The following is a 25757-nucleotide window of genomic DNA, read 5'->3' on the forward strand; positions in this document are numbered from 1 at the left end:
ACAAATAGTTTTCTTATTTCCTGCATTTGAACACCTTTTTCTGTACAAACACTGTTAAGACTAGAGTTTTAAATCTAGAAATCTCAATAAGTTAGCAGTTTTAATAAAGCAAAATTAGCTTGCAGATGACTCTGTTCATTTCTTCAGCAAAAGCAGTTGCAAATTTTATTATAATAAAACTACTGTGGATAGAGGAGTGACACATACTCAAATCTCATAATTAACGTGTGAATCACCAGACACCACTAAACTAGTATTTGAGCTTATTTCTGCATGACATATAGGGAGAACTATAATAGGGTTGCCCTACAGTATTTAAACTGGAAGAACTGTACCCTGTCCATAAATTAACCATTTTTTAAAATGGTTTCTCATTATACCATTCACATTATTCTTAAAACAAATATGTAAAGTAGAAGGATTGAATAGTTAAATCTCTTAAAAGAGAAAATGAACACTAGTAAGTAGATGAACTAAAATTAGTCACTTAATGCAAAAAGAAATAAAGTAATGACACAATCTGTGTAGCTCTTAGATCATTTTTTAAAAATTCCGTATTTTGTTAACTGATTCAAGTATTTTATGGGTTTGCTTTTAGGTCTAGGTAGTAGAAATAAAGATGAGGTTATTTATTTAAAGGTATTTGAGGTGGCAATAATGGAAATGAAGTATGGAATAAATTTTATACTTTAAAAATATTTTTACATAACTGGTTTAAAATTCCACTACTAATTATGAAATAATAGCTAATTGCATGATTTTTCAAATATAGTGCATACCTTGCAAGGAGTTAAACATAGCACTACAGTTCCCTTTTAACTACACCAACTTACAGGTTGTAGGCCTTTTTACTACGGTCAGTAAAATAGAAAAGAAAAAAATCCACATACTAATGTCTTTTGAGGCATTTTATTTGTATGTATGTATTACATAGCTAGAAAAAGAATTCCAGGATTTTCCCTCCTGTGTGTTTTCGTCTTGTTTCTTCATGATCCATGACGCCCACGGAGGTTGTCAGTACCACAAAACCAAACAGACAGAATGGAAGGAGGCTGTTCTGCCATTTTTCTTGATCTTTGAGTTGCACATCAAATCTGGGCCTGATTACTCCACACTTGTTTAACCTTCCTGTGAGGTTCACAACAATTTCCCCAATTCTATGGTCATCAGCAATTTCAAAATTGCCTATTTAACCATGCTTCATCATCACAGTAGGAACTGGACAATGACTCTGGAGCACAGTCTAATAAGAATCTGGAGTTTGTTTCTTTTTTTGGCATTATTGATACTTCTGAGAGCATCAGTCAGGATATTCATGCGCACCATTATGGCGGCACGGAAAGATGGCGCAAAGAGTTGAGTGTGTGATTTATAAACACTTGAAAAGATCTGTAAGTACTATTTTGTTTACTTGCAGTTTTCCAAAGGAACTACATTTGGAAAACTTGCACACATTTTTATTGTAGAAATTCATTACATGGGCAAGGTAGGCCGGTATGAAGATAATCATCTTGGTCTTATTTGTTTTTGTCTCAGTCGGATGAAGTGATAGGAAAAAGTAGAGTTTGAATTTTGATTAGAAACTGAGTTTATCTGATGTAGTCTTCCTATTGCCTTTGACTTTCTTAAATTCAAATTTGAATGTAATAAAAATTTTTTTAAATAAATATCTGAGAACCAATAAAGGAATAGCTAAGTTGTAGTTGCTCCAAATGTGTAAAGTGTGTTTTATTTCTTTATGTAATCTAAGCAAATACTTTTCATAGGGTAGATTATTTGCAGATTTATGAATTAGTGTTCTCATTACTGTTTAAGAATATTCACATCTTAGCTAAAGTGATCTTATGCCTTAATTATCAACATTAATAAGTGAAATTACTGTTGCACCTACCTCCTAAAAAGCTTGTGAAATCCTATCACTTGTGCAAATTAAACATAGAGTAATTTAGTGAATGAATAGTTACAGTAATGAAAGCAGCTCATTTTTTTTCAAACAGAAGAAAATTGTTTATAGTCATAATAGGAATATGAGGATATATTAAAGTTAAATTTGTGTGGTGAAGTTATGGGATGGTAGCATAGTGATTTAAGCAGGTTGGATAAGTGGAACCATCAGTCAATCAAAGCTTTTCTAACTCTGCATCTCTCTCTTGCCTCTGCCTCCTGTAGAGTTGTTTATAAGCACTAATGTTGACCATGACTTGAGTTTCAGTATTTTTTATCAGCCTGCCAGATATATTAAAAAGCAAAATTTCCTAGAAATGGGACATAAATAATGAGGGAGAAAAGAAATGAAAAGACATGCATAATCTGCAAATAGGATAACTTACCCCAATATGACTTGATATTGTTTTACATGTAATTTCACTTATAAACTAAAACGTAGACATTTTGAATTAGTACCATTACATTCTCTTTTCTCCGTTTATGTCAGAAGGAAAACAAAATAATGTTCTGAAAGTTCTTCTCCATAAACTGAGTCAATTCAGTATTTCTGAAGGAGGTATGATAGAAATCATAAAAACAAAGCTCTGTGCGCAAAGCTGATACCTCAGTGTCACCTGGGATCCATTTACAAAGTAACAAAATAAAATACTACTGTCATGATAGGACAGTGAGTTTTTCCTTTCTTGCGTGAACTCACTATTTCCTACAAGGTGTTGATAAAGGAGGATTAGAATAAAGTGATAGGTAACTGTGTTCTTTTGGGGCTGGGCGGGGAGGTCAAAGTGTAATGGTTTCCAAATAAGTTAATGAAGCTCGTTTATAACAGGAATTGGAAAAGAGAGGTGATGGTGAAAAATCAGATGAGGAAAATGAAGAGAAAGAAGGAAGCAAAGAGAAAAATAAAGAAGGCGATGATGATGAGGAAGGTGATGCTGCAGAACAAGAGGAATACGATGAAGAAGAGCAAGAAGAGGTAATGGTCTCTTTTGGAAGGGTAACAAAGTAACTAAGGTTAAGAATTATCTAATAAGGAATCAGGCATACGATACGGATTAAGGTGAACAAACAAAAACCAAGTTGATGGGAACCGAGGGTGTATTATCACTGGCATCAATTCCTTTGTATCAAGACAGTCAGTATAGTATTGAAGTGACAGTGATGCCAAATTGAATATGTGATGTAAGTAACTTTGAGAAACATGGCACATTTCAAAATAAGCTGGGATCAACCCAGATATTTTTGAGCAGGGTAACTCTGTTGGTCACTGTTTCATTGGGACTATGTACAGACCTCAGGCAGTCATCCTAGGCTGACAGTTTCTTCTCCAGTTCAGTGACCTTTTGTCTTCACTTCATTTCAGCTTCTCACACCACACTCTGAATCTTTACCTGAAACTCCTCCAACTATGAAATCTTTATTATATGCTTTAATTATTTTGCATTATATTTCAGATTCTTTTGAAATTTATATTGGTGTAAAGAGAGAGATACAGATCTATTTTTATCTGTTTCCAAATAGCTGCTAACCTCATTTATTAAATAATTAGCTTTCTTTGTTGACTTGAAATTCTCCTCTATCAACTGTTAGAGGTATTTCTGGACTTTGTTCCATTGATCTATTTATGAACCATCACGGAGGTGTTCCAGTGACTAGAATCTTCTGATTATTTGTTAATACTTTTAGGGCACATTACCCTTCTTTTTCAGGATTTACCTGAGTATTCTTTGTTTATTCTCCCAGATGAATTTTAACTCTAAACATTTTAAAATTAAACGTATCATATTTGCCTCCAGTTTTCTTTCCGGATCATTCAGTTTATTGCTGCATTCTGACTTGATTTAAAGTGTCAAACCTTCTGGTCCTTTTGTCTCTATTTTATTTCCTTCCTTAAGGAGCTCTTGCTCAACTTTCAACTTTTTTCTTGCTATTGCTCTTGTTCCTTGGTCTCCCAGCAAATACTCTAGACCGTAGCAACCTCTGATCAATTCCATTGTCTCCCTCTTTTCCCCTCCAAACCTGCCTATTGAGCTTCTCTGAAGATGCCACTTAAAAAAAAATCACGTGTCCCATTTTGCTGGCTAACATGTTTTCTATTTCTCCTGTCAAGTCAGTTCTCCATAGCAAGTATTTTAGATCATCTTTCTTCATAATCCTTCTCCTTGACTACTTTCTCTTTCGCTTGTAGCAGATACAGTACCTTAATACAGAAAATAAAGCCATCAAGAGAAAACTCTTTTATTTCATGTCTTCCGCTTTCAAAATAACTGTCTTCTCTCCTCCTCCTCTTTTTTTATCAATGGAAGAAATGTTCTTCATCCTATTTGAGGCTAATTGTCCCACCCTTTTTGGGGACCTTACTCCTCATGTCCTTTCCTTTTCCATATTTTCCTCCTCTCAACCATGCCATGCCTCCCCCATGCACTGGCCTCAGGCTTCAGCCAGTTTCCAGACATTGTTGGGTTTCTTGGCACCACAGAAGCCAAGCCAACTTCCTGGAAATGATAAGGGTCTTAGCCAGATACAGAAATTTACAGTATTTAGGGAAGACAAAGTAATAAAAAAAAAATCTGAATAATACAAGTTACCTTTCTTGTATTATTTATATAAATTTATATATAAAATCCTATCATCCAGATACTAAGTAAGTTGATATTCAGGAGACTCTTTTTTGGGAATAGCCTCTATTTCTTACTTTGTAATAATTCTTGCTGTAAACAGTAGAGATATGGAGATTAATTTTTCATTGTGACTGATTTCAGTTATGTACTAAAATCTAGTGACTATTAAAATAAACAGCCCAGCCTTAACAATGATCAATGCATAGCTATACGATCTTTTCATCATTTATCCACCACTTCGCTCCTGTCCCCTCACTTCAAAACCCATCTGCCTTGGGTTATTGTATAGCAAATCTTACGCATTGTATCATTTCATCCATAAATATCTCAGTATGTACTAAAAAAAAGGGGGCTCTTTAACAGTGTAACAGTATCGTTATTATACCTAACACAATGGAATATAATTTCCTTAATAATCATTAAATGCTATATAAGCCAGTGTTCAAATTTTTTCAATTGTCTCAAGAAATTGTTCCAGTCAAAATCCAAACACAGTCCATATATTGCAATTGGTTAGTGATTTCCTTTCTTTTAATCAACATTTAAAATGGACTTTTGAATTTTTTGACAGAAAGCAGAAATATCTTGAGTCATTTACATAGATAATAATCCTAAGAATTGGAATATTCTCAGTGGCTAATCCCTCAGCCAAATGAAAGTTGAGTTGCCCTGGATGGGATGTAATATGGCATCCTCAAGTTATTTGTTTTTAAGATTTTATTTATTTTAGAGAGAAGGGACTGGAGGGAGAAGGAGAGGGAGAGAAACATTGATTAGTTTCCTCTCATATGCCCTCAACTGGGAACCTGGCCCATAACCCAGGCATGTGCCTTGACCAGGAATCGAACTGATGACCTTTTGGTTTGCAGGACCACACCCAATCCAGTAAGCCACGCTGGTCAGGGTGGAATCCTCAAATTTTGATTTGGTTCCTTGAGTCCTTTTTTTGATAGAAAGCAAAAATCCCTCTGCTTCTGCTCAGTTGGACATAGTGACTGAAAACCTCCATTCTGATGTGGTTTAAGGTTAATGTAAATTGGCTTTGTTTCTTGAGTGTTTATATTTGTTTGAAATAAATGTTCAGTGGTGTAGCTAACTAAACCATGTGTCATCCCATTGAGGTGGAGTGAATTAAATGGGTCATTTCTCCCAAAGTGTAATGGGCACCCCTTCATGTTCTCTTAGTAGGTTGGGGTCTGAGAATAGCAGGAGGTAGAGTCTTGAAGAAAGCAGCACAGGTAGATGTGAGTGAAAACTAATGTTGTTTTCTAAGCAGATGGCATAGCAGAGACTTGTTTTAAGCCCGGTATATTTTATTACCAACATTAGGTATTTATAAACTTAAAGGGACAGCCTACATTATGATCCTTATTAATAATGTTACTATTTATTTATTTTAATGTTTACCAAGTAATCTATCATTTCACTTAGGAAAATGACTACATTAATTCCTACTTTGACAATGGAGAAGATTTTGGCGCAGACAGTGATGACAATATGGATGAAGCAACCTATTAACTATTTCTCAAAAAATATTTTTATGATACAGCTTCTGAACATTTGGACAGACCTATTTCCTATCTTATTTCTGAAAAGGAATGAGTAAGTATTTTAATTTTGTTCCTGTTTTGTTGGACAGTATTTTTTACCAAAATACTCAGAAGCACTTTGAGTTTACATACTAGTTACTTTACCAATAAGTCTGACACTCTGGCATTCCTTCTCAACACCTCTTTATCCCACTTAAGTATTCAAGTGAAAATTTTGTTTTCGGTTTTGTTTGGATTAGAATGTGCATCTTTTAATCTGTATTTTCATACTTGAACAAATTCTTATTTAACTGCTGACCTCATCATAATGGATTTCTGTAACCTGAAAGTTGATTTAATACTGCACATGGAGCACTTTAAAAACAAAGAAACTTGAAAATAATTTTACTTTTTACCTTTCCATGGTATGTTCTATGCTACTATATTATGATTGCATAAACCTACCTGAGCTCTTACAAGTGCATATGAGATGAAAAGTGTAGTGATCAAAAATATACACAAGGAAAAACACTAATCAGAGCTGTATAAATCTCACAGCTTACGTCTCAGCTAGTACACAGACTCAGGATGAATATTAAAAATACTTGAATTTGGAGCTATCTTCATATCATACAGTATATGAATTAATCATCATCTCACTGTAATAAGTTTGATATTTTGAATAGTTGGGCTATGAAAAATTAGACTGAGATATCCTATTTAAATTTGTACTTTACAAAAATATTAAGGTCTAGTCATATAAATCTCACTGTAGAATGAATGTGTGAAATCTGTGAGGTATAATGGCCTTTTATATTTCAAAGGACCCATTGCTATCTAATTGATTTATGTAACAGTGCAGAATAAAACTCAGGTCACTTTGAAATTAAGATTAATCTTTTTTTTTGTTTAGTTAAAAACTAGCTCCCCTGACTTTTTATATTGGGGGTATGGGGGGAAACCTGAAAACCTTAGCCTTAAAGACTCACAAATGCCAAAGATTTTGAAGGGAATTCATATTGCGTGTTTCAAAATGATTTATTAATATTATCTACCAAAGCCCTGGCTGGGTAGGCTCATCCTGATACTTCAAGTTCGCCAGTTTGAGCTCTGCTCAGGGTTCATACAAGAATCAACCAATGAATGCATGAAAAGGTGGAACAACAAATTGTGTTTCTCTCTCCCCTTTGCCCCCCTCTAAAATCAGTGAATAAATAAAGACTATTTCCTATCAAAAGAAATCAGTTTATTTTTCCCTTTTGGGAAGATATCACCCATTACCCCTAAGCTGAGAATCAAGAGCCCTAGACTATTTCTACCTTTACAATTAATAAACTCAACCTGGAAATTGAGCTTGGTCTTCTGTGCCTTAGTTTTCTTCACTCGTGAACAATTTCCTATAAAAATTGCTTAAAGACCGACCGAAATTTACCATATCCATTCATCCTCTTAGCATATCGAAATAATCAGTTTATTTAATTTCAGTCTGGCCCTCTAAAAAATTGTAGCTTGTAAAGTGGTTGAAAACATTGTTTTGAGAAATGTATGTTCGTCACAAAATACTTTGTAATCTGATTTTCCCATCTTGTACTCTGGTGGGGAAATTTTATATTGTCTTATGCCTATTTGTAACATAGCTTCCTCAGGAAAAAGATCATTTTCAAATGTAATACTTCCTCAGATAATTGAAGATGAGTATGAGGACCATTAGTAGTGCAGTGCTTCGTTGAGCATATGTGAATTATTTGTTTAAAGGTTATAAAAAATTTTAAATATTCTAAAAAAAAAATGAGTAAGTCTATTTTAAAACAGCAATCTACTGTACTTAAGAGTAAAAAAAATCTCAGACTTTCAGTTGTAATGGGCAAATAGTCATTTAGGATTAACATAGGTGTTGTATTCTCTCAGCTTATTACCTTAGGCTAATTTATAACGCCTTATGTCTGTAGTTCTGTGTACTTGCTTTATTGTAAATCTGCAAATAACTACTTGAATAGTGCAAATACACCAAAGATACTGCTTTTTGGCCCCCCGCCGCCCCCCCAGCCTTCAGTCTGTCTCCATTTTAGTCCTGCAGATGGTAAGACAGCCCTTTGGGCAGGGGTTTGCTTTGGGAAGCCCCAGCCATTTCCCCATTATGTGCATTCTTCCCCTTTTGGAAAAATCTCTACAAGTTTAAAGTAGACTAATTGTGAGAATAGGCCGGAAGTATTTGGGAGATTTCTTTTCCAGTATGAATCTTGTTTTTATGGCTTAAAATCTCAGAGACTGAAGTTATTTCATAGGAAGGTAACTTTTAATGCAGAGATAGTGTCTTATATATGAAAAAAGTATATACTTGTTGGTGAAGTGTCTTTAAAATTGCTGCCTAAAAAGCAGTACTGTTTTGTTGCTATAATGCTTATTTTTTGGTATTTGTTTTCATATTAAATTTTTACAAAATAAAATTGTGTCCTGTTTTACATTAAGATGTCTTATTTTGAACCTCCTTAAATTATTTGGTAGAGAAAACTAAATTTAATACATATTTTACCTGGTAAAATAATTCTATTAGGCAGGGATGCCAGCATCAAATATTCTTGAACCATCAACAAAAGAAAACTCTAGGTGATTGAAGTCGTGATAACAAACTAAAAAATTTGGCAGTGTAGCATCAGCATGATCATTGGCATCACAGATTGACTGACAATGGATACGAGAGAGCAGTAACACATTCAGTGGATGTTAACTTTTCCTTCCCCGCTACCTCAAATGTACATTATCAGTGGCTTGGCCTTAATATGGTATGACTAAAAGCTCTGTAGTAAAAAGTTTATTTAAAAAAAAGTAATTAAATATAATTTTAAGATCAAGATGATTGTAAAAATAGAGGAAAAAAGTAATACATCATAAATTCCTCCATTAAATAAAAGCTCCAAAGTACTTTTTCAGTTTTTTGGTACTGTAATTTAAGTGGAAAGGTTTTTTTGTTTCATAATAAAATTTACACATAAATAGAGCACATCTTTTATGACTTATCCACAAATTGCTAAGTAGTCCTGGACCCTGCCTAAGTTTTGTTCCCTGATATCCAAGATCTCCTCAAACATTTATCTGAAATTTATTTTCATTTAATTTTATTTACATCCTGTAAGTAATACAGTGGATTTTGTTTTGGTTTAACAAGGGAGAAATTTGGGTAAACCTTTGGCAATTTGATCTATCTTAACATAGTATCTTTATATCAAATAGTTTGACATAGGACAAAAGGTATGCTTTACTCAATTAAATTCACCAGCTTCCATTTTAGATTGAATAAAATAAAAACTTTATTTTGAAGATCTTTTAAAATATGAAAAATAAGGGGCAAAAAGATTTAAAAACCAGTTTTACAAATGTACATGCTAACAATGTTCTACAATTCCATCTCACATTTGTATAAAATATCACACAAAAGGTTTACAGTGTTTGTATATATAAAAAGAATTAAATATTGCAGTTATTTCTATGATCTAACAGTGCAATATGCACATACTCAGAAGAAAAATAATGACTTCCTGAGGAATATTGTTGTAGTTCAAAATGATTCCCATCGTAAAGCACCATTTAAATACTTCAAAAAACTCCACCTTTACCCTATAGCACTTTGACTGGACCTTTGCTTCATTGTATTTCTAAAATAAACTCCCACTGTATCCTTCATATTCCAAAGTAGGTAATTTTATAAGTAGATACCTTTAAAAAGAGCTGATTATTAAGTAATGAACCATTATGGTTCATTTCAAGAACTCTTCAGGCCACTGAATAGCAAATAGAGCCCAGAAAACGAAAAGCTTTAAACAAAAAGCCCTCTGGTTAACGTTGCAGTCTTCTAATTCTTAATGTGGCCAGCAGACTCTATAATAGACAGTTTATCTTAAATGGCATTCATCAGTTCAAAACAAACTTAACCATTTGTACCCAATCTAAAAAAATATCTGTTCTCCCCCTCCCACCCCCCAAATAGCAGATTTGGCTTCACTTGTAACTCCAACTTTTAGGTGAACCAAATTCAGTGATTCACACAGTTCTGTTAATTTTGTACTTGCATGCACACGTATATATGTATTTTTTTCAATGTGAGCCTCAAAGTAAATTCAGATAAGGATTTCAACAGAATTAAAATTCACAATTTTTCTTATTTTATTAAATTTTACAAAGTAATCTGCATTGGCTACAAATTTTGATGTATTTAATACTTTCTAAAAACTAAAATTATTCTGTATCTATTGAATGCTTAGGAATTTCTTTTAAAAATGACAATTAGAATCTATAATTCTATATATAATAGAATTATATAATTCAGAATATACAGAAAAAGGGAACTGCCTCATTATGTCATAAGGATATTTTCTTCAAGGAATGGGACATTAACAAGTACATAGTATATACCTCACTACTTTAAAAATAACTTATCCTGTAAATCAGACCTCTCTATCACAATTTCAAAGTACCATTAGCAAAAAGAATCACCGACTTTTCGGCAATTTCATCAATTTGATGTAAACAAAATTCTTCAGAGGACATCTAGCCTATTCTAACCTAAAATACTCTGTTATTTTCTTCCCTAAAACTTGATTTCTCAGCAGGCTTAATAAATACAATGTAAACTGACCAAGTTAACATTGAGCATAAATTAGACCATACTCCTCTCTTCAAGATGCCCAAGGCACATTAAAACAATTTTTTAAAATTTTAAACTAAGAGTTACTTTAAAAAAAAAAATCAATTTGCTGCAACTTCCCTATTAACACTTTTTGGTAATTATCTAAGGTCCTCAAATACACGCAAAGGCTTTAATATTTGACTTCCGTCTTTTATACTTTGCTATTTAAGGTATATAAACCTGGTTTACCATACATATTTACTCACCCCACTTTGTATCAAGACTGGAGTTTGAAATATAAAATGACTGGTCAAATAGCTGAAACAATATTAGGAAATATGCCCAGAAAATGAGGTGGTTTTATAGATCTCAAGGTACATACTTTATTATACACAAAACAGGCAACCCAGACTCCACCAGATCTTGCTTCTAATGAATCATTCTGGTCACATTTTTAAAACACATACTTTTAAAAATTAAATGATGGAATCAGTATGCGAATGCATATCTAACATATCCATAGCAGATCTTCAAAAGTGGCACTATCAAGCCCTTGACCATATACCTTTGGCCTCTTGTTACCCGATGTTATGCTATAGGTTCAAAGGAAAAAAAGGTTTAATTGGACATTTTCTCTTTGAAAAAGAGGTTAAGGGTTCAATAAATCAAGCAATGTGTCTGTTCGTTGCTAATGTCAAAGGTATCTTTACTCCTGCTTTTGCTTAATGAACCATTTTCTCCAACAAACCTCAGGCAGACAAAAATTTGTTTTGACCCCATTAATTTGTGCTTAATGGTGAAAGGAGAGATGAATTTATACAATCTTATAAATCCTATTGAACCATCTGAAATAATGCCTAATTTTAATTCTAAAAATATTAGCTTACATATTTTGTAAGGCATTAAATGTAATTAAGGCATGTTACCACATGTAGCACAGCAACAACTCATCACAGTATATAGGGATTTTCCAAATAATGCCAACCTGTACATGTATAACAATTTTCATCAAAGAATTACAAAAGTGCTTTCAAATATCAGAGGCAAGTATAATGACCTAAAAATCAGAAGCTGAGGCAGCATTCTTTTAATAGACAAAGATTACTTTAGGTTCTTTACCTAATCCAGTGTTCTATTGACCAACTGGCAATGTTCAACCCTGACACATTATTTCAGAGCTTAAATATAGTATTTAATCTCTATCTTAGCCTCTATGACGCACTACACATTGCTTTCCCACTTATGTGTCTACCTAATGTCTTCATAGCATATGTGCTAAACTTGTTTTCAGAAAGTTTTAAAATGAAGCATTAAGTATGTGCTAACTAAGTAATTGAAGAATCAAACATTTTAGCAACTAAATATTTTAATGGTTCACATTAGTAAATTTTTTTCAGTTGCAGATAACTGGTGCTATTATTATTCTGCTTAATAAACATTAATAACCTTAAACCAAAAAATAATTAAATAAAATTTAAACATTAACCCATCTTGAATAAATTATATTTTCCAAGTTGAGAACTTCCTGGACACATTTAAATTCATTTCTGCTTGAGCACTGATACAACAGATACATAGATTTACTGTTCTCATTATCAACTAGCAACTGCAGGGATTTTATACTCAACCCATTTGTAAATGGCTCAAAAAAGTGAAAAACAAAAGCATCTTCAATCTCCTTAAATTCTGCCTTTGAAGTGGTTATTGAATAAAACTGATTCACCACAATCCAGAAACATGTGATCACAAACACTAATTATGAGCTAATTGCTATGTTTTGTATTGAGCAGCAGGAAACTGAGAATTGTGATTATAGAGTTTATGATCGTCTTGTTGGCCAGAAGGTATTCCTTTAGTTGGAGCAATTCCATTTTCCAGTTCTCGCTGCTGTGATGGGGGTGTGACTCCTGAATGCAAATGTGAAGAATCCACTGTTGAATGGTGACTAACATCCACTTTAGCTAAAATTTCATAATATAGCAAATAAAATACTGGTGTTATTATACCCACTATCAGCATTATCACTACAGCTGTCCACCACCCTATTCCCCAGTCTGCTCCATAATAAGGATCCTTACGTTGAATATTTTTGTTATCAGGTTCAAAACGTATTTGTTGTGCTGTTAAGGCAGACACCACTTCATTGAGGTTCTCTCGTTTGGTGTCTGTACATTTTACTAGTTGTTCTATGTCTCGGTCTACTTCTTTTAAAAAGCTACCAGCTGACTCACTGGAAGAGAGAGAATCATTAAGTGACGAAATTTCCTGTTGCTCTGGAACGTACTGAATAGATGAAGGCCGTGAAGCCTGTCTTCCTTTTGGAGGATGAAGTGTTTCAGTCAATGAACTAAACTTTTTTACTGGAATTTTGACAGACCTAAGGGCAAAGAAGTCTTGATCGCTGATGAGATTGTTAACCCTCTTGATATCTGCTACCTGTAAAAATAATAATAGTAATAATAATAATTCTAAATCAAAATAGAGGTAGCACTATTCACTCATCCTACTTATTTTTGGAGAGGAAAAAAGTTGACCTTAGTTACTGGTGGTATTAAGTTATCACACCCAGAGATTATATTTTACTTGTGGATAACAATTTTACACCACTTTTGATCTACAAGTCTTAGGAACTCACCAATTCACTTTTTACATCTCCCATGTTAGTAACACTAATACTAGATATTGAAGTAGATTGTAGGTTCCTATTTCTCTTTTTATATACATCATGCACAAATACCACCCTTTTACTGCTTGTAAACAATTTGTGAAGGAAGGTTTATAGATACTTACATTCTTTTTCCAATGTGGCAATTAGGAATATAGGCAAATGTCAACTTACTTAACTAAAACTACCATAGTTTATCAAAACTAAGATGCCATCAACCCAGGATGCGCCACTATTTTATATCTCATTAAGGGGGAAAAACCCACCAAATATTGAGGATGCCACCATTCCAATGTCAAAGGTGCTAAAATGTGTGAAAGAGCTTATCTTAGAATTGATAAAATATATAATTTATCTTGTTCACTTATCTTATGAAGCCCTTTTCCCAAACTTACTACTGTAAATGCATTCTTCAACTACTGCCAAGATCAGTCATTTGTATAAGCTTTCCCTATATATTATACAGTCCTCAACCTATCTGTATATCCTGTACACCTGCCATTGTGGTTAGACATAGTATGGGATAGTATTTCTCAGATTATCAATTACTATGCTAGGCTCTCCCACTTTTTAAGTTGTTAGTCCCATTCGTCATTTCCATCAAAGCTGTGACCTAAGCTCTAACCATTTATCACCTGTTGATGTCAGAGAGGTAAAGTGAGTCTAGGATAAAACTCACTTTTTGGTTAATATTTCTATTTTGGTCAACTCAATAGATAATGATGCCAGTTCATTGCGATGTGGAACACTATGGAAGGAGGAAAAGAATGAAGGCAAATTTTACACATGTTGCCTTTGAGGTGCCTTAAATAAACTAGTGGAAGATGTCTAACAGGTAGTTATAGATACTATGTCTGAAATGCAGATGAATGATCTTAGCTAGAGATATATATTTGTGGATTACCAGCAAAAATGGTACTGAAGTCACAAAAGGACACAGATGGATTCACAAGAAAAAGATGAGAATAAAAGGTGACATAGGAAAGACCTCTGAGGAATGCCAACTTTTGAGGGGTATGTTGAATAAGAGAAACCCACAAGGGAGAGTAAGAGTGACCAGGAAAGCAATATATGATGGTAGTTAAAAGCACTGACTATCTGGGTTTGAAGCATGGCTCTGACATTTTCTATAGCTGTATGATTTAGGGCGACTTGTTTAACCTCTCAGTTTCCACATATGTAAAATGACAGTAATAATAGTACTTATGATATATGATTATGGTAAAGATTAATTAATTGAAATGTATGAATGACATTTAGAATAGTGATATATAGTATGTTATGCAAAAACTGTTTGCAAATATTAATAGTAGGAACATCAGAAACCTGCAGTATCAAGGTCAAAGAAGGTTTTTAGGAGGAAGTGGTGAACTGGATCAATGGCAGATTACTGATCAAGTCATATGAAGACAGTTCTTGTTTGAAAAATCAATTCCCTTGAAGTGTGTATGTGGGAGAGGATTGAAGAGTAACTAGGATATGAGAGACAGTAAAGATAAAGGGTCCTTTGTCACTTTACTACCTTGAGATTGTTTTTTTCTTAAGACAAAGGAAGGTCCAACAAAACACAAAGGCAATCAAATGAATAGGAAAAGATGTCTGCAAACAGCTGATAAGGGATTAATATCCAAAATATATAAAGGGCTGATACAACTCCACCAAACAAACAACACAATTTTAAAAATATGGGCAGAGGACCTAAATAGACACTTCATACACATGGCCAACAGATATATGAAAAGATGTTCAACTTGACTAGCTTTTAGGGAAATGCAACTCAAAAGTGCAATGGGGTACCACTTCACGCCTGTTAGAATGGTTATTATCAATAAGACAAGTAAAACAAGTGTTGGAGAGGTTGTGGAGAAAAAGAAATGCTCATTCAATGCTGATGGATATGGAAACTGATAAAGACATTAAGGGAAACAGTATGGAGGCCCCTCAAAAAATTAAGAATAGAAACACCACATGACCCCCAACACCTCTTCTGGGTATCTTCCGAAGAATTTGAAACTATTTGCAAAGATTTATGAACCCCTGCATTCACTGCAGCATTATTCACTGTGGCCAAGACATGGAAACAACTGAAGTGTCCTTTGATGCATGAATGGATAAAGATGTGGCACATATATATATACAATGGAATACCACTCAGCCATAAGAACAAATGAAATGCTACCATTTGAGACAGCATGGATGGATCTTGAGAATATTATGCTAAGCCCAATAAGTCAGACAAAAAGTCAAGAACCATATGGTTTCACTCAGGTGTGAGATATAAAACTGAAAGCAACAAATGAACAAACAAGAAAAACAAACAAAACTCAGACACAGACAAAAGTATGGTGGTTACCAGAAGAAAGTGGGGTGAGGGGATGAAATATATTGTGACAGAAGATTTGACTTTGGGTGGTGAGCACACAATGCAATACACTGATGATAGATCATTGAAATTGTACACCTGAAACCTATATAATTTTATTAACCAATGTCACCTCAATAAATTCAGTTACCCCCTCCGCCAAATTCACATTACTAACCACAAAGCCTGACCTTATTTTCTTTATATATTCTTTTGCTTGGTTATATTCTAGTAGCTGCTCTTTCTGAGCTAGGCTTCCAAGGTTTAGTGCCTAACTAAGTACTCTGAATAGTCCTATTTTCTGTTTTACTACATTGCTTGAAAGCATTTAGGATTCCAACCTTGGACTTTTTGGGTTCTTATTACTGTTATATTTTTAACAATTCCTATGACTGAACATAAGCGGAGTACAGCACTGACTACTGTATTTTTTAAATAATAAATCCTTTGGTAAGGCTAATCTCTTTTTTCACTACTTGAGCATTGCTTATCTTAACTCGCTTATTCTGTTTCAACACTCTTCCCACTACTATGGCCAATGTCATCTTTCCTCTAATGTTAAGCTAATTGCCTTTCATCATTCATTTTAAATGAGGAATCAGCTAATGGATCATGTGATTACTCCTGATACATTTTCTCCTGGTTTCTGCTCTATTCTTACTAACAAACATTTTGGCCTAAGCCCTGATCATCTCCATTTGAACTCTTCCAATGCCCCCTTTCCTGGGTCCCCTCCATTTCACCAGCACGCTCCCCCGTCATTTTGCACCACTTTTGTTAAAACCATACAGCGGTGGTCTCTCACTCTAGGGGTCCAACTTTTCCTCAGTTATCTCGAAGTGCTTCACCCCAATCGGTTTGTCACACTCATTTCTGAAACACCTATTAAATTTCCTGCTGTCTAGTTTATTTCCTCTTTGAAATCTTCTCCACATCTTTTCTACTTTCTCCTTCTCACTAACCTCACTGAAACTATGACCTATTTTTAATCATTCAGCCAGCATTTCAAATTTCTGTCCTTCTAAAGAAAACTGTCCAGATTTATGAAAGGAAAACGAATGTCTATGTAATGGAATTAGACCACACTCATCTCTTGGATCTTCACCTTCGTATTTTAAGACTTGCCCCAACTTAAAATCTTGATTACTTTACACCACTGTCCTTTTAAGGCACATTCGGTAATTCTCAGTGGTCTTACTTCTATACAAACCACGTATTCATGTTTATTTGCATTAAAAAAATTATTTAATAATGATATTACCATACACTGATTGCCAAATATGTCCAAACCCCAGCTCTTCTGACATCAAAAAATGCATTTCAATAACATTTTATTATTTTAAATCATAATTTATGTTTTGATACTCTGATTTTAAATAATCTCAATAATTACTCCACTCAGAAGAAAACAATACATAGAACCTTATGGTGAAAGGACATTTTTTAAATTCAATTTAAATTTATATACATGTAAGTTTATAAATATGTGTTTCTATTTCAGAAACTATGATAGGTAATCATAAAAGGTTTTCAAATATAAAAGTACTTTACATTATAAAAGTTTCGGGGGGCAAGGATAAAAATATCCAAGGAGAAAAAGTGATATAAAATTTCATGCTTATAAAAAAAGTATATATAAAATATCTATATTTTTTTAAGTGCATTATTTCAGGTAGCAAATCCTAAATTAGTATTTAGAATTCCATACATTTAAAGACTATTTTAACAGTCTTATTTTACATATCAATACTGACAATGTGATAGAAATTATATCTTTTGTGACTACATTAAGTTATTAGCAAGTATTTAAGAAGTTTACTTTAAAAATGCAAGCAGGCACATAGTACGTATATTTCAAAATTCTATTGGGAGTATGAGAACAAAACATCTCCACATCCATGTGTTAATGTACATGAAAACAGATTCCATACTTATAAAGCAAGGTAGAAATGACAGAGATAAAAAAATGGGTTTAAACACTTTAACATCTACTAAAATGAGAAACAAATCTTTCCTTTTATCTATTGATACCACTTTTGGGAATCAAATCTACAGAAATAAAAGTATCGCCATTTAAAGCTATAGTTGTGATAATATTCACAGCACAATGAAAAAACATGGAAAATCCTGACCATCCTTGAGCATGAAAATGGCTTAACAATTATGGTATGTTCATATATGGAAAATTACATAGCTATATAAAATAATGAGTTAGATCTGGAAGGCTATGAGAGAATGTCTATGATAAAGTAAGAAATGAAGAAGGAAAAGGAAGCTTGTGGAATAATAGGCATGGTATAAACCAATCTTAAGAACACAAAAATCACCAGCCTCCCAAGTATTTTATGTATGTATTCTTAAAAGCACAAAAGAGGTATGAAAAGATTTATAAATGTGTTATCTCAGAAAATTAGGGCACAGTAAAACTTCTTTATGTATTTCCACATTCTCTTACAACTTGGATGAGAAGAAAATGGTAACCCTTTGGGTGTTTTTCAATACTGAAAATAGAATCACAAATTTAGAAAAAACAAGAAATTCAACTTTTACTTAAAATTTAAAAAGTTAATATCCACCAACATGAAACAGATTTCTATGGAAAGAAGAAAAAGGGGGAGGGAGGCAAAGACAAGATAAAACACACATAATATATTTCAATTTGTGCTATGAACAAATAATTCATTTTAGATTGCATTATGCAAAATCAAATTAAAGCTTACCGTACAACAGTACTGAAGTGCTATTGCATTTAAAGTATCTCCTTCCTGTATATCTTTTGTTAATACTATAATGTCATCAAGTTTATCTCTTGATGTACTTCTTCGGATTTTCTCTTTTCCTCTGGATCGGAGCTCATAAACTTCAGCATCCTCTTCCAACACATCATTCTCTGTACAATTTCCAAATGCATGTACTTGACCACTCGAAAGAACTCCTGGAAGAGGAAAACGATTCTGATGCCTCCCTGCCATAATGTCAAAACCTGGGAGGGTCGGAGGGAGAAGGCAGAGAAAACTTTGAAATACAGCTGATCCACTTAACTGATTTTACATGAATTTAACATTCAGAACACTTTATATTTTGTTTTTTTAAAAGAATGGTTTTAGTTACTTCAAAATTCAGGTTCAAGTTTTATAACTGCTGAAGTACAGTGAATATATCTGGAGCAGAGACAAAGGAATGGGACCGAAGGTAATCCATTCTGATACACCATATATCACAAAACATGTTAAGGTGATTACATTTTAACAAGCACAAATTGCTCTTATCTTTTTTTAAAGTCAAAAAATTAAGTTCCCCTTACTTTGAATATGTGAATAATATAATTTTATATTACCTTAAAATCTTGGGATTATATATACACACAAGTTATAGTTCTGATGGAATCAATACTATACCTGTTTTATAGGTACACACACACACACACAAATACTTTCACAAACCCAACACATTTTGGCTTGTTCTGCATTTTGAGTTCAAGTGGGGTTGAAATAGCTTTTGTACTAGCTACCTACCTCTGTGGATCAAGCTGACAGTAATATTTATATTTACTACAGTAAGTGACATTAGATAGGTCATAACTTTGTTCTCCGCCAGGGATTTTTCTTCTCTTGAAGCTTTTCACCCAACTTTAACTTATCAAAGTCTTCCTCAAACTCAATTTACAGTTCATAAACATCGTGAACAGATTTTAGGTCACTATATTCATTTCTACTCCATAAAAGACATTGTTAAGACTGACTGAGAGCTGACTTAGGTTAAAAACATTTATCAATGAATACCTTTTGTTTAGTTGTATAGTCACTCTCAACTCTCATTCATCAAGTACTGATGTATTCTCATTAAAAATGAACAATATGAGAACAAATTTTTCTATAGTCACAGTTTTAGCTTCATATTAATTGTAGACATAAAAATAGATCACTTTCAGTTATTGTTGTGAAAGACTGAGACATGGACAGGTAGTAAGACATAAAATGCCTAAGAATAATGTGGCTCTGATACAAACAATACAAAGAAGTTGAGGATCATGCCAAGATTTCTGATTGACATCACTGAATAAAATGGTGGTGCCATTCTCTAAGGTACGAAACACTGGAAGAAGAACTTGGGGGTAGGGGCAGCAACTACGATTATAAACTTCTCAGAGATGGCCAAAATGAAGGTCAAATAGCCCAGTGGATTACATAGTAAGATTAAAAAAAGTCTGGGTTAGAGATATAATTTTATGACTCATATTGCACACAGGTGGAAACTTGAAACTCTGGGTACAGATTAGATTACCTAGAGAGAGTGTAAAGTAAGAAAAGAGGGTCTAACACTCAAACTCCCAAAGAAGTTAGATCCAAGAAGAAACATACCAAGGCACATCATAATTAGGTTATCCAAGATTAAAGATAAGGCGTATCTTAAAAGCAGCAAGAGAAAAGGAGAGAGTTACCTGCAAGGGAGTTCCCATAAGACTAGCAACTGATTTCTCAAAAGAAACCTTACAGACAAGAAGAGACTGGAAAGAAATATTCAAAGTCATGAAAAGCAAGGACCCACATCCAAGATTACTCTATCCAACAAAGCTTCATTTAGAATGAAATGGCAGATAAAGTGCTTCCCAGATAAGGCAAAGTTAAAGGAATTCATCACCACCAAGCCTTTATTATATGAAATATTAAAGGGACTTATCTAAGAAAAAAAGATCAAAACTATGAACAGTACAATGACAACAAACTCACAACTATCAACAACTGAACCTAAAAAAACAAAACAAAACAAAAACCTAAGCAAAATACTAGAACAGGAACAGAATCACAGAAATGGAGATCACATGGAGGGTTATCAGTGGGGAGAATGGGGGGAAACGGTACAGGGAATGAGAAACATAACTCGTAGGCACAAAACAGACAGGGGGAGGTAAGAATAGTACAGGAAACAGAGATGCCGAAGAACTCGTATGTATGACCCATGGATGTGAATGGAGGGGGGGCCCACCGTTGAGGGGGTGCAGGGCAGAGGGGGATAAAGGGAAGAAAAAAATGGGACTGTAATAGCATAGTCAATAAAATATACTTTAAAAAAAGAAAAGAGGGTCCAAGATTGTGCCTTGAAGAACTGCTACATTTAGTAGCTGGGTGAAGGATCATCAGCATGCAAAGAGGATGGAAAAGGAGTGTTTAGAGGAGGAAACAGTATCTTATGGAAGCCAAGACAAAACAATCTCTCAAAAAAAAAAAAAAAAAAAAAAAGGACTTCAGTTGTGAATAGTATGAACAAGTACCAAGTGAAAAAGAGAAAAAAAAAAATCAGAAAAAGTAAACTTCAAACGTCTGTGGAGTTTTAAACCCTTTAAAAACTCAAGCGTTTCCATTCAGAGTACACAGATCAGTAATAGCTTTATATTAAGTAGATTATTTGACCTATTCCTCCAGGTGCTACATTATTTATTACCACGAACTGGGATTCCTAACTTGACAGCCACAAAACTAAAGAAAGCTCCTGATGTTCTACATCTCAAAAGCAGTTCTGAAAGCATGATTAAGTCTTTCAAAATCCTAGCATGTGACAAAGTGATTAAAGTTGTTTTAATACCAAATAAATTAAGGGTATTTTATTTTTACTTAAGTTTCAAAAAAGCTAAAGAGTATCTCACCTACACCAAAAATAGATAATAGTTTTATTTCCACTTGTTTACCCAAGTCTTTTCTATCTTGTGTCTTTAGGGCAGCGATTTTCCACCTTTTTCATCTCATGACACACATAAACTAATCACTAAAATTCTGCGGCACACCAAAAAATATACTTTTTGCTGATCTGAGAAAAAAAGAGGTATAATTTTCATTTATGCACACTGGATGGCTATTGTTGTATTGGCTGAAGTCATTGTTTTTATTAATTTTACAATTTAAGGAAAAAGAGGTCTGTGCCCCTGACTAAAGTAGCCAAGTATTGCATGTTTAAAAAATTCTGTGGCAAAACAGTTGAAAATTGCTGATCTAGGGAATGTCTGTGAATCCTGAGATTCATAGGCACGTGTTATAGGTATGTATATTTTTTTAGGGAAAGTATTAATTATATTTTCAAAAGAGGTCCATTACTTTAAAAGTTAAGAACCACTTAACATACAGCAATTTAAACATGGCTATACTGCCCCAGCTCCGCGTCCCTTTAACTTTTTCTCCTTTATATTTTGTTCTTAGAACACCAATGTGGCTTAGTGCCGCTGAAAGTCACTGAGCAATGTCCAAAATCCATTTGATATTCACGTCAACCTCTGGCCGTGACATACTGCTAACTAACATTTGAGGACTAAACATTTCCTGTCTCACTCACTCTCCCTTAACACCCCCTGGTAATGAAACGCTGGCAGAATACCACAAATTGGTACTCTGCTTCTGAATAATCAAGAATTGATTGTAAGCCTAACAGAAATGGAAAGCTATACTTTGGCCCAGGCAGATAATTATCTGAGCCAACTATATAGATATCAGAGAGTTCACAGTCCTCAACTCATCTGACTCAATTCTCTACACTGGTCTTAGCTATCTTTGGGCGACAGAAAAGCACGAATCCCCTCTTGAGAAAACTAAAACAAGTCTGCCTGCTACGTAGATTACAAGTGGTCAAAAAATGAGCAATGGATTCATCAGCTCAGTCTGTCTGTGAAAATGGTTTCCCAACCACTTTCGTTCTGTATAATAAATGCTTAAACAGGGAGAAATAAAATGACCACGGGGTACAAAGCAGTTCATCACCGGCACAGTATCACTAGGACCGTGGCCCTTCAGAACCAATTCAGTTTTTAAAAACTTAACTTTCCCTCTCTCCATTCCACAAGTCTAGTTCTTCCTTTCCCCGTTAATCCCTTGGGATGATTAAACTTCAGGTTTTTATGTCACACTATCACACTCACACGATTTGGACAAGTTGCAGTCAGCGAAAATTCAATACAAACACGGGGTTATGGGAGAAATACAGTGTTTGGGAGGCAAATGCGTCGCTCCTGAAATCGGGCATGTAAAAGTCCTTCCTCTGAAGCTCAGTTTACCCCAACAATGTATCAATGGGCTTTGGTGGGACTGGCCTGCAAGGTCTCTCTACCTCCGACTCTCCTCCTGCCGCCCCCGCCACAACTGCGACCAATGGCCCCGCGTCGCCTCCAGCGGGGGTGCAGCTGGGGCCCAACCCCGCCGCCCGGGACGGAGCCACTCCCCACCTCTCGTCGCCATGTTTACCTGTCCCGTTAGCAAGTGGGATACCACGAGGAGACGGCTACCAAGCCCGCCGCCGATGCTGCCGTCTCAGGCAAGTTCATGACCGAGGACCCGTTCTTGACTGCCACCGTCCTCCTCTGCCTCCACCGCCGCCGCCCAGGCCAAAGTCTCCGCCTTCCCGGCCTTCCGCCGCCGCCACGTCCTCAAACCTGCCGTGCGTCATCGCGTCAAGTGGGCGGAGGTGGGAAGGGGCGGGGGAGGAAGAGGAGGAGTGCGGGGGCGTAAGGGCGAGCTCAGCACCCCGGGCTTTCCTACACAGGCCTGAGCCGAGCGCTCAGGCATTAGGACGCCGCCAGGCCCAGGGGGCGGGGTCCGAGTTCCAGCCCCTCTACCTTCCCCTCCCATTCGCCACGCCCCATCATCCTCTCTAGAGGCGCGGCGAGGGCCAAGTCCTTAGGCTAGCTACGGGATCGTGGGCCGCCTGCCTTCTGCGCTTTTGTTCTTCGTTCACGCGCCGCTGGCAAAATTGTGTAGGAAGCATTGAGTGGAGAAGGCGCTGAGGATTCGTCGAGGGCTGCTGTGTATTTCTTATTGCGCTGCCTCTAGAGGTTTCTGTAGGGTGGGGATGGACGCTGAAGACCACAGTGTTGACGTCCATGTTTTAGAAAGTTGTGCAAGGCTTATTACTCTTCATGCTTGTCTCTAGATTTCTGCAGAAGAGACAAAACACTGGAGAAAAACCTTGGGCGGCCGAAGACAGTTGTCTTAGGCTTTCTGTTTATAGGTGAGGAAAGTGAGCCACCTAGAGTCAGGCCATGGGAAGCTTTTGCCTTCCAGCCCTGGTTCTCAGGCTTCCTATTCTCATTAAGACAAAGCTGTCTACAAATTGTAGTTTACTTTGTTTTGAAAAATAATTGGAAGTTGTTAGTAGTTACAATTGAAGTGTATGAGATGTTAGTTTCTGCTCTAGGGACGCATGACTTTATACATGATTTTCCTCATGAATTTACTGAGTACAATAATGTATTTGATTTATGTAAAGAAGTGTAAAGCAGCACTTTTCAACCAGTGCAACAAGAATTTTTAAAACATACAATACTTGACTAGTTAGGTGCACTGACCTCTTTTCCCTTAGAATGTTAAATGAAAATGACAACAGCCATCACAACAACAGTGTCAGGTGAGAGTGACATATTGAACCATAAATATATAGGTCATATAACGGAGTTTCCTCATATTGGTCACATCACATAATAAGGTTGTGTCTGATTGGTTAATTCTCAGTACCAGAAATCCTTATAGACAAGCACAGGCACCTGACTTTTTAAAAAGTCACTTTGGAGCAAAAAGGATAGGTAATTACTATTATTATATTTTTGTAAATCAATCACTTTTTTGTCAAATCAGTAAAAACCGTAATTTTTTTTTGTTGTACTATCGAATTTTAGTAATTAGTTTAAGTGTGCCATGAGATGAAAAAGGTTGAAAAATCACTGGTGTAAAGTGTTTTAATGATGGGCCTACTGTCTCCCAGTGTTAACGGTACAGACTTTGCACTTTGACGACTGTATTACAATATACATTTTAGATCCAAACAGGCAGGGGGCATGGTGCAGAGCACGTCTTTTCAAAATGTCTGAATACAGTGTTTGAATACATCATGAAGCCTTTGAAGCTTTGTTTTAAATTATTTTCAAAGAGTATTTTTGTTTTGTTTTCTGGCAAGTGTCTAAGTAAGGTTAGAAATTCAATATTGCAATATTTTTCTTTTATTTGAGGGGATAGGCACTGTGCTCCATAATGCTACAAAAAAAAAAAACTACAGGAGAGGAGGACTTAAAAAAATTATTTTAAGTTTGTCAGAACTGTTCTGTGTGCTATTGCCCTTGTGACACCCCTGTCTGTAGCCATTTATCACTGCGACATTTTCTCATCAGTAGACAAAGAGTATATTCCCTACTTGAACTGTAGGGCTTCAGCTGCTCAGCCTTCATGAATGTTAATGTGAATACAACCTTCTTTCTGCATATAGGTTACTTTCCTTATTTTAATGTCAATAGGCAGTGGAATCCATGTGAGAGCCCGAGTGATAGCATTTCAAGCACTTCTACAGGACTGCCACTTGTTTCCTTTGTATAAATACTTTCTCAACGATATCTGCATACTCTTGAATTGTTATTTGTATGTAACAAAGATGCAGTTACTGAACTTTTTACCAAAAAATTGCTATTTTATTATTAAAATAAACAAAGGAGGCAATTAACCATGAATTTTGGCCAGGTTCCAAAAAGCTGGCCCGTTAGGAGCAAGTACTTTGTCTTGGGGTAAAAGGATGTCCTCAGTGTTCAGCAAAGCCAAAAGGCTTTTCAGTTTTTTGAGAGCTCATCTGACACAGTTTTCATTAAAAGGTGCAGATGAAAGAATATGTAATTTCTAGGAATGTGTGTTTCTGTCACTAACTTTTAAGCTTTGTGATTTGCTCCAGAATAAAAAATTATATTGTAATGAGAGTATAAATTCATGCAACTGATTAGGAGTGTTACTTGACAGTCTCTATAATAGTTAAAAATGCAATGGACTGAACTATTATATTGCTAAGTAATTACCTTGGATTCACATACAGATACATAAGGATATGATTTAAACGATATGTTCAGGAGTTTTTACTATAATATAGCCAAAAGTCTGCAAATATTCTCAATATTCACCAGCTGGATACTCTGGAACACTTAAATGATGTAATATTATACTTTTGTTCAAAACAATGAAGTTTATCTGTATTTTCTGAGTTATTTATTTACCTAAAT

At 35.0% G+C, this 25757-nt stretch overlaps 2 protein-coding genes and 1 pseudogene across 3 annotated transcripts in view; 1 reads left to right on the forward strand and 2 right to left on the reverse strand.

Moving 5' to 3' along the window:
- Nucleotides 1–6083, forward strand: part of POLR3G (RNA polymerase III subunit G) — a 28804-nt gene extending 22721 nt beyond the window's left edge. The window contains exons 8-9 of the mRNA XM_054578282.1: nt 2774–2920; nt 5997–6083. Of these exons, the coding sequence (XP_054434257.1) occupies nt 2774–2920; nt 5997–6083 (234 nt within the window). The remainder of the gene's footprint in view (nt 1–2773; nt 2921–5996) is intronic.
- LOC129074473 (40S ribosomal protein S15a-like) lies at nt 935–1329 on the reverse strand (annotated as a pseudogene).
- Nucleotides 6084–9445: 3362 nt separating the features above from the next.
- Nucleotides 9446–23149, reverse strand: LYSMD3 (LysM domain containing 3). 2 transcript variants are annotated; one of them, XM_054578595.1, is made up of 4 exons: nt 22972–23149; nt 18466–18728; nt 12797–13154; nt 9446–12679 (listed from the first exon to the last, which is right to left on the reverse strand). In XM_054578595.1, exons 2-4 carry the CDS (start codon nt 18715–18717, stop codon nt 12489–12491), a joined length of 801 nt encoding a protein of 266 aa, XP_054434570.1. In that variant the 5' UTR covers nt 18718–18728; nt 22972–23149; the 3' UTR covers nt 9446–12488. The 2 variants fall into 2 exon arrangements, with proteins under 2 accessions (XP_054434570.1, XP_054434569.1); XM_054578594.1 differs by having other exon boundaries at nt 9446–13154.
- Nucleotides 23150–25757: the final 2608 nt, after the last annotated feature.

This window comes from Pteronotus mesoamericanus, unplaced genomic scaffold (assembly GCF_021234165.1).
Source record: "Pteronotus mesoamericanus isolate MK-2021 breed Mesoamerican mustached bat unplaced genomic scaffold, CSHL_Meso_final contig_50, whole genome shotgun sequence".
In the NCBI taxonomy this organism is placed as follows: domain Eukaryota; kingdom Metazoa; phylum Chordata; class Mammalia; order Chiroptera; family Mormoopidae; genus Pteronotus; species Pteronotus mesoamericanus.

Excerpts from the sequence above, each read along its gene's own strand:
- LYSMD3 (XM_054578594.1), bottom strand. The coding sequence starts at position 18,717 with ATGGCAGGGAGGCATCAGAATCGTTTTCCTCTTCCAGGAGTTCTTTCG. Across the intron at positions 13,155-18,465 it reads CACTTCAGTACTGTTGTACG|GTAGCAGATATCAAGAGGGT; the intron begins GTAAGCTTTAAT and ends TTATTTTTACAG.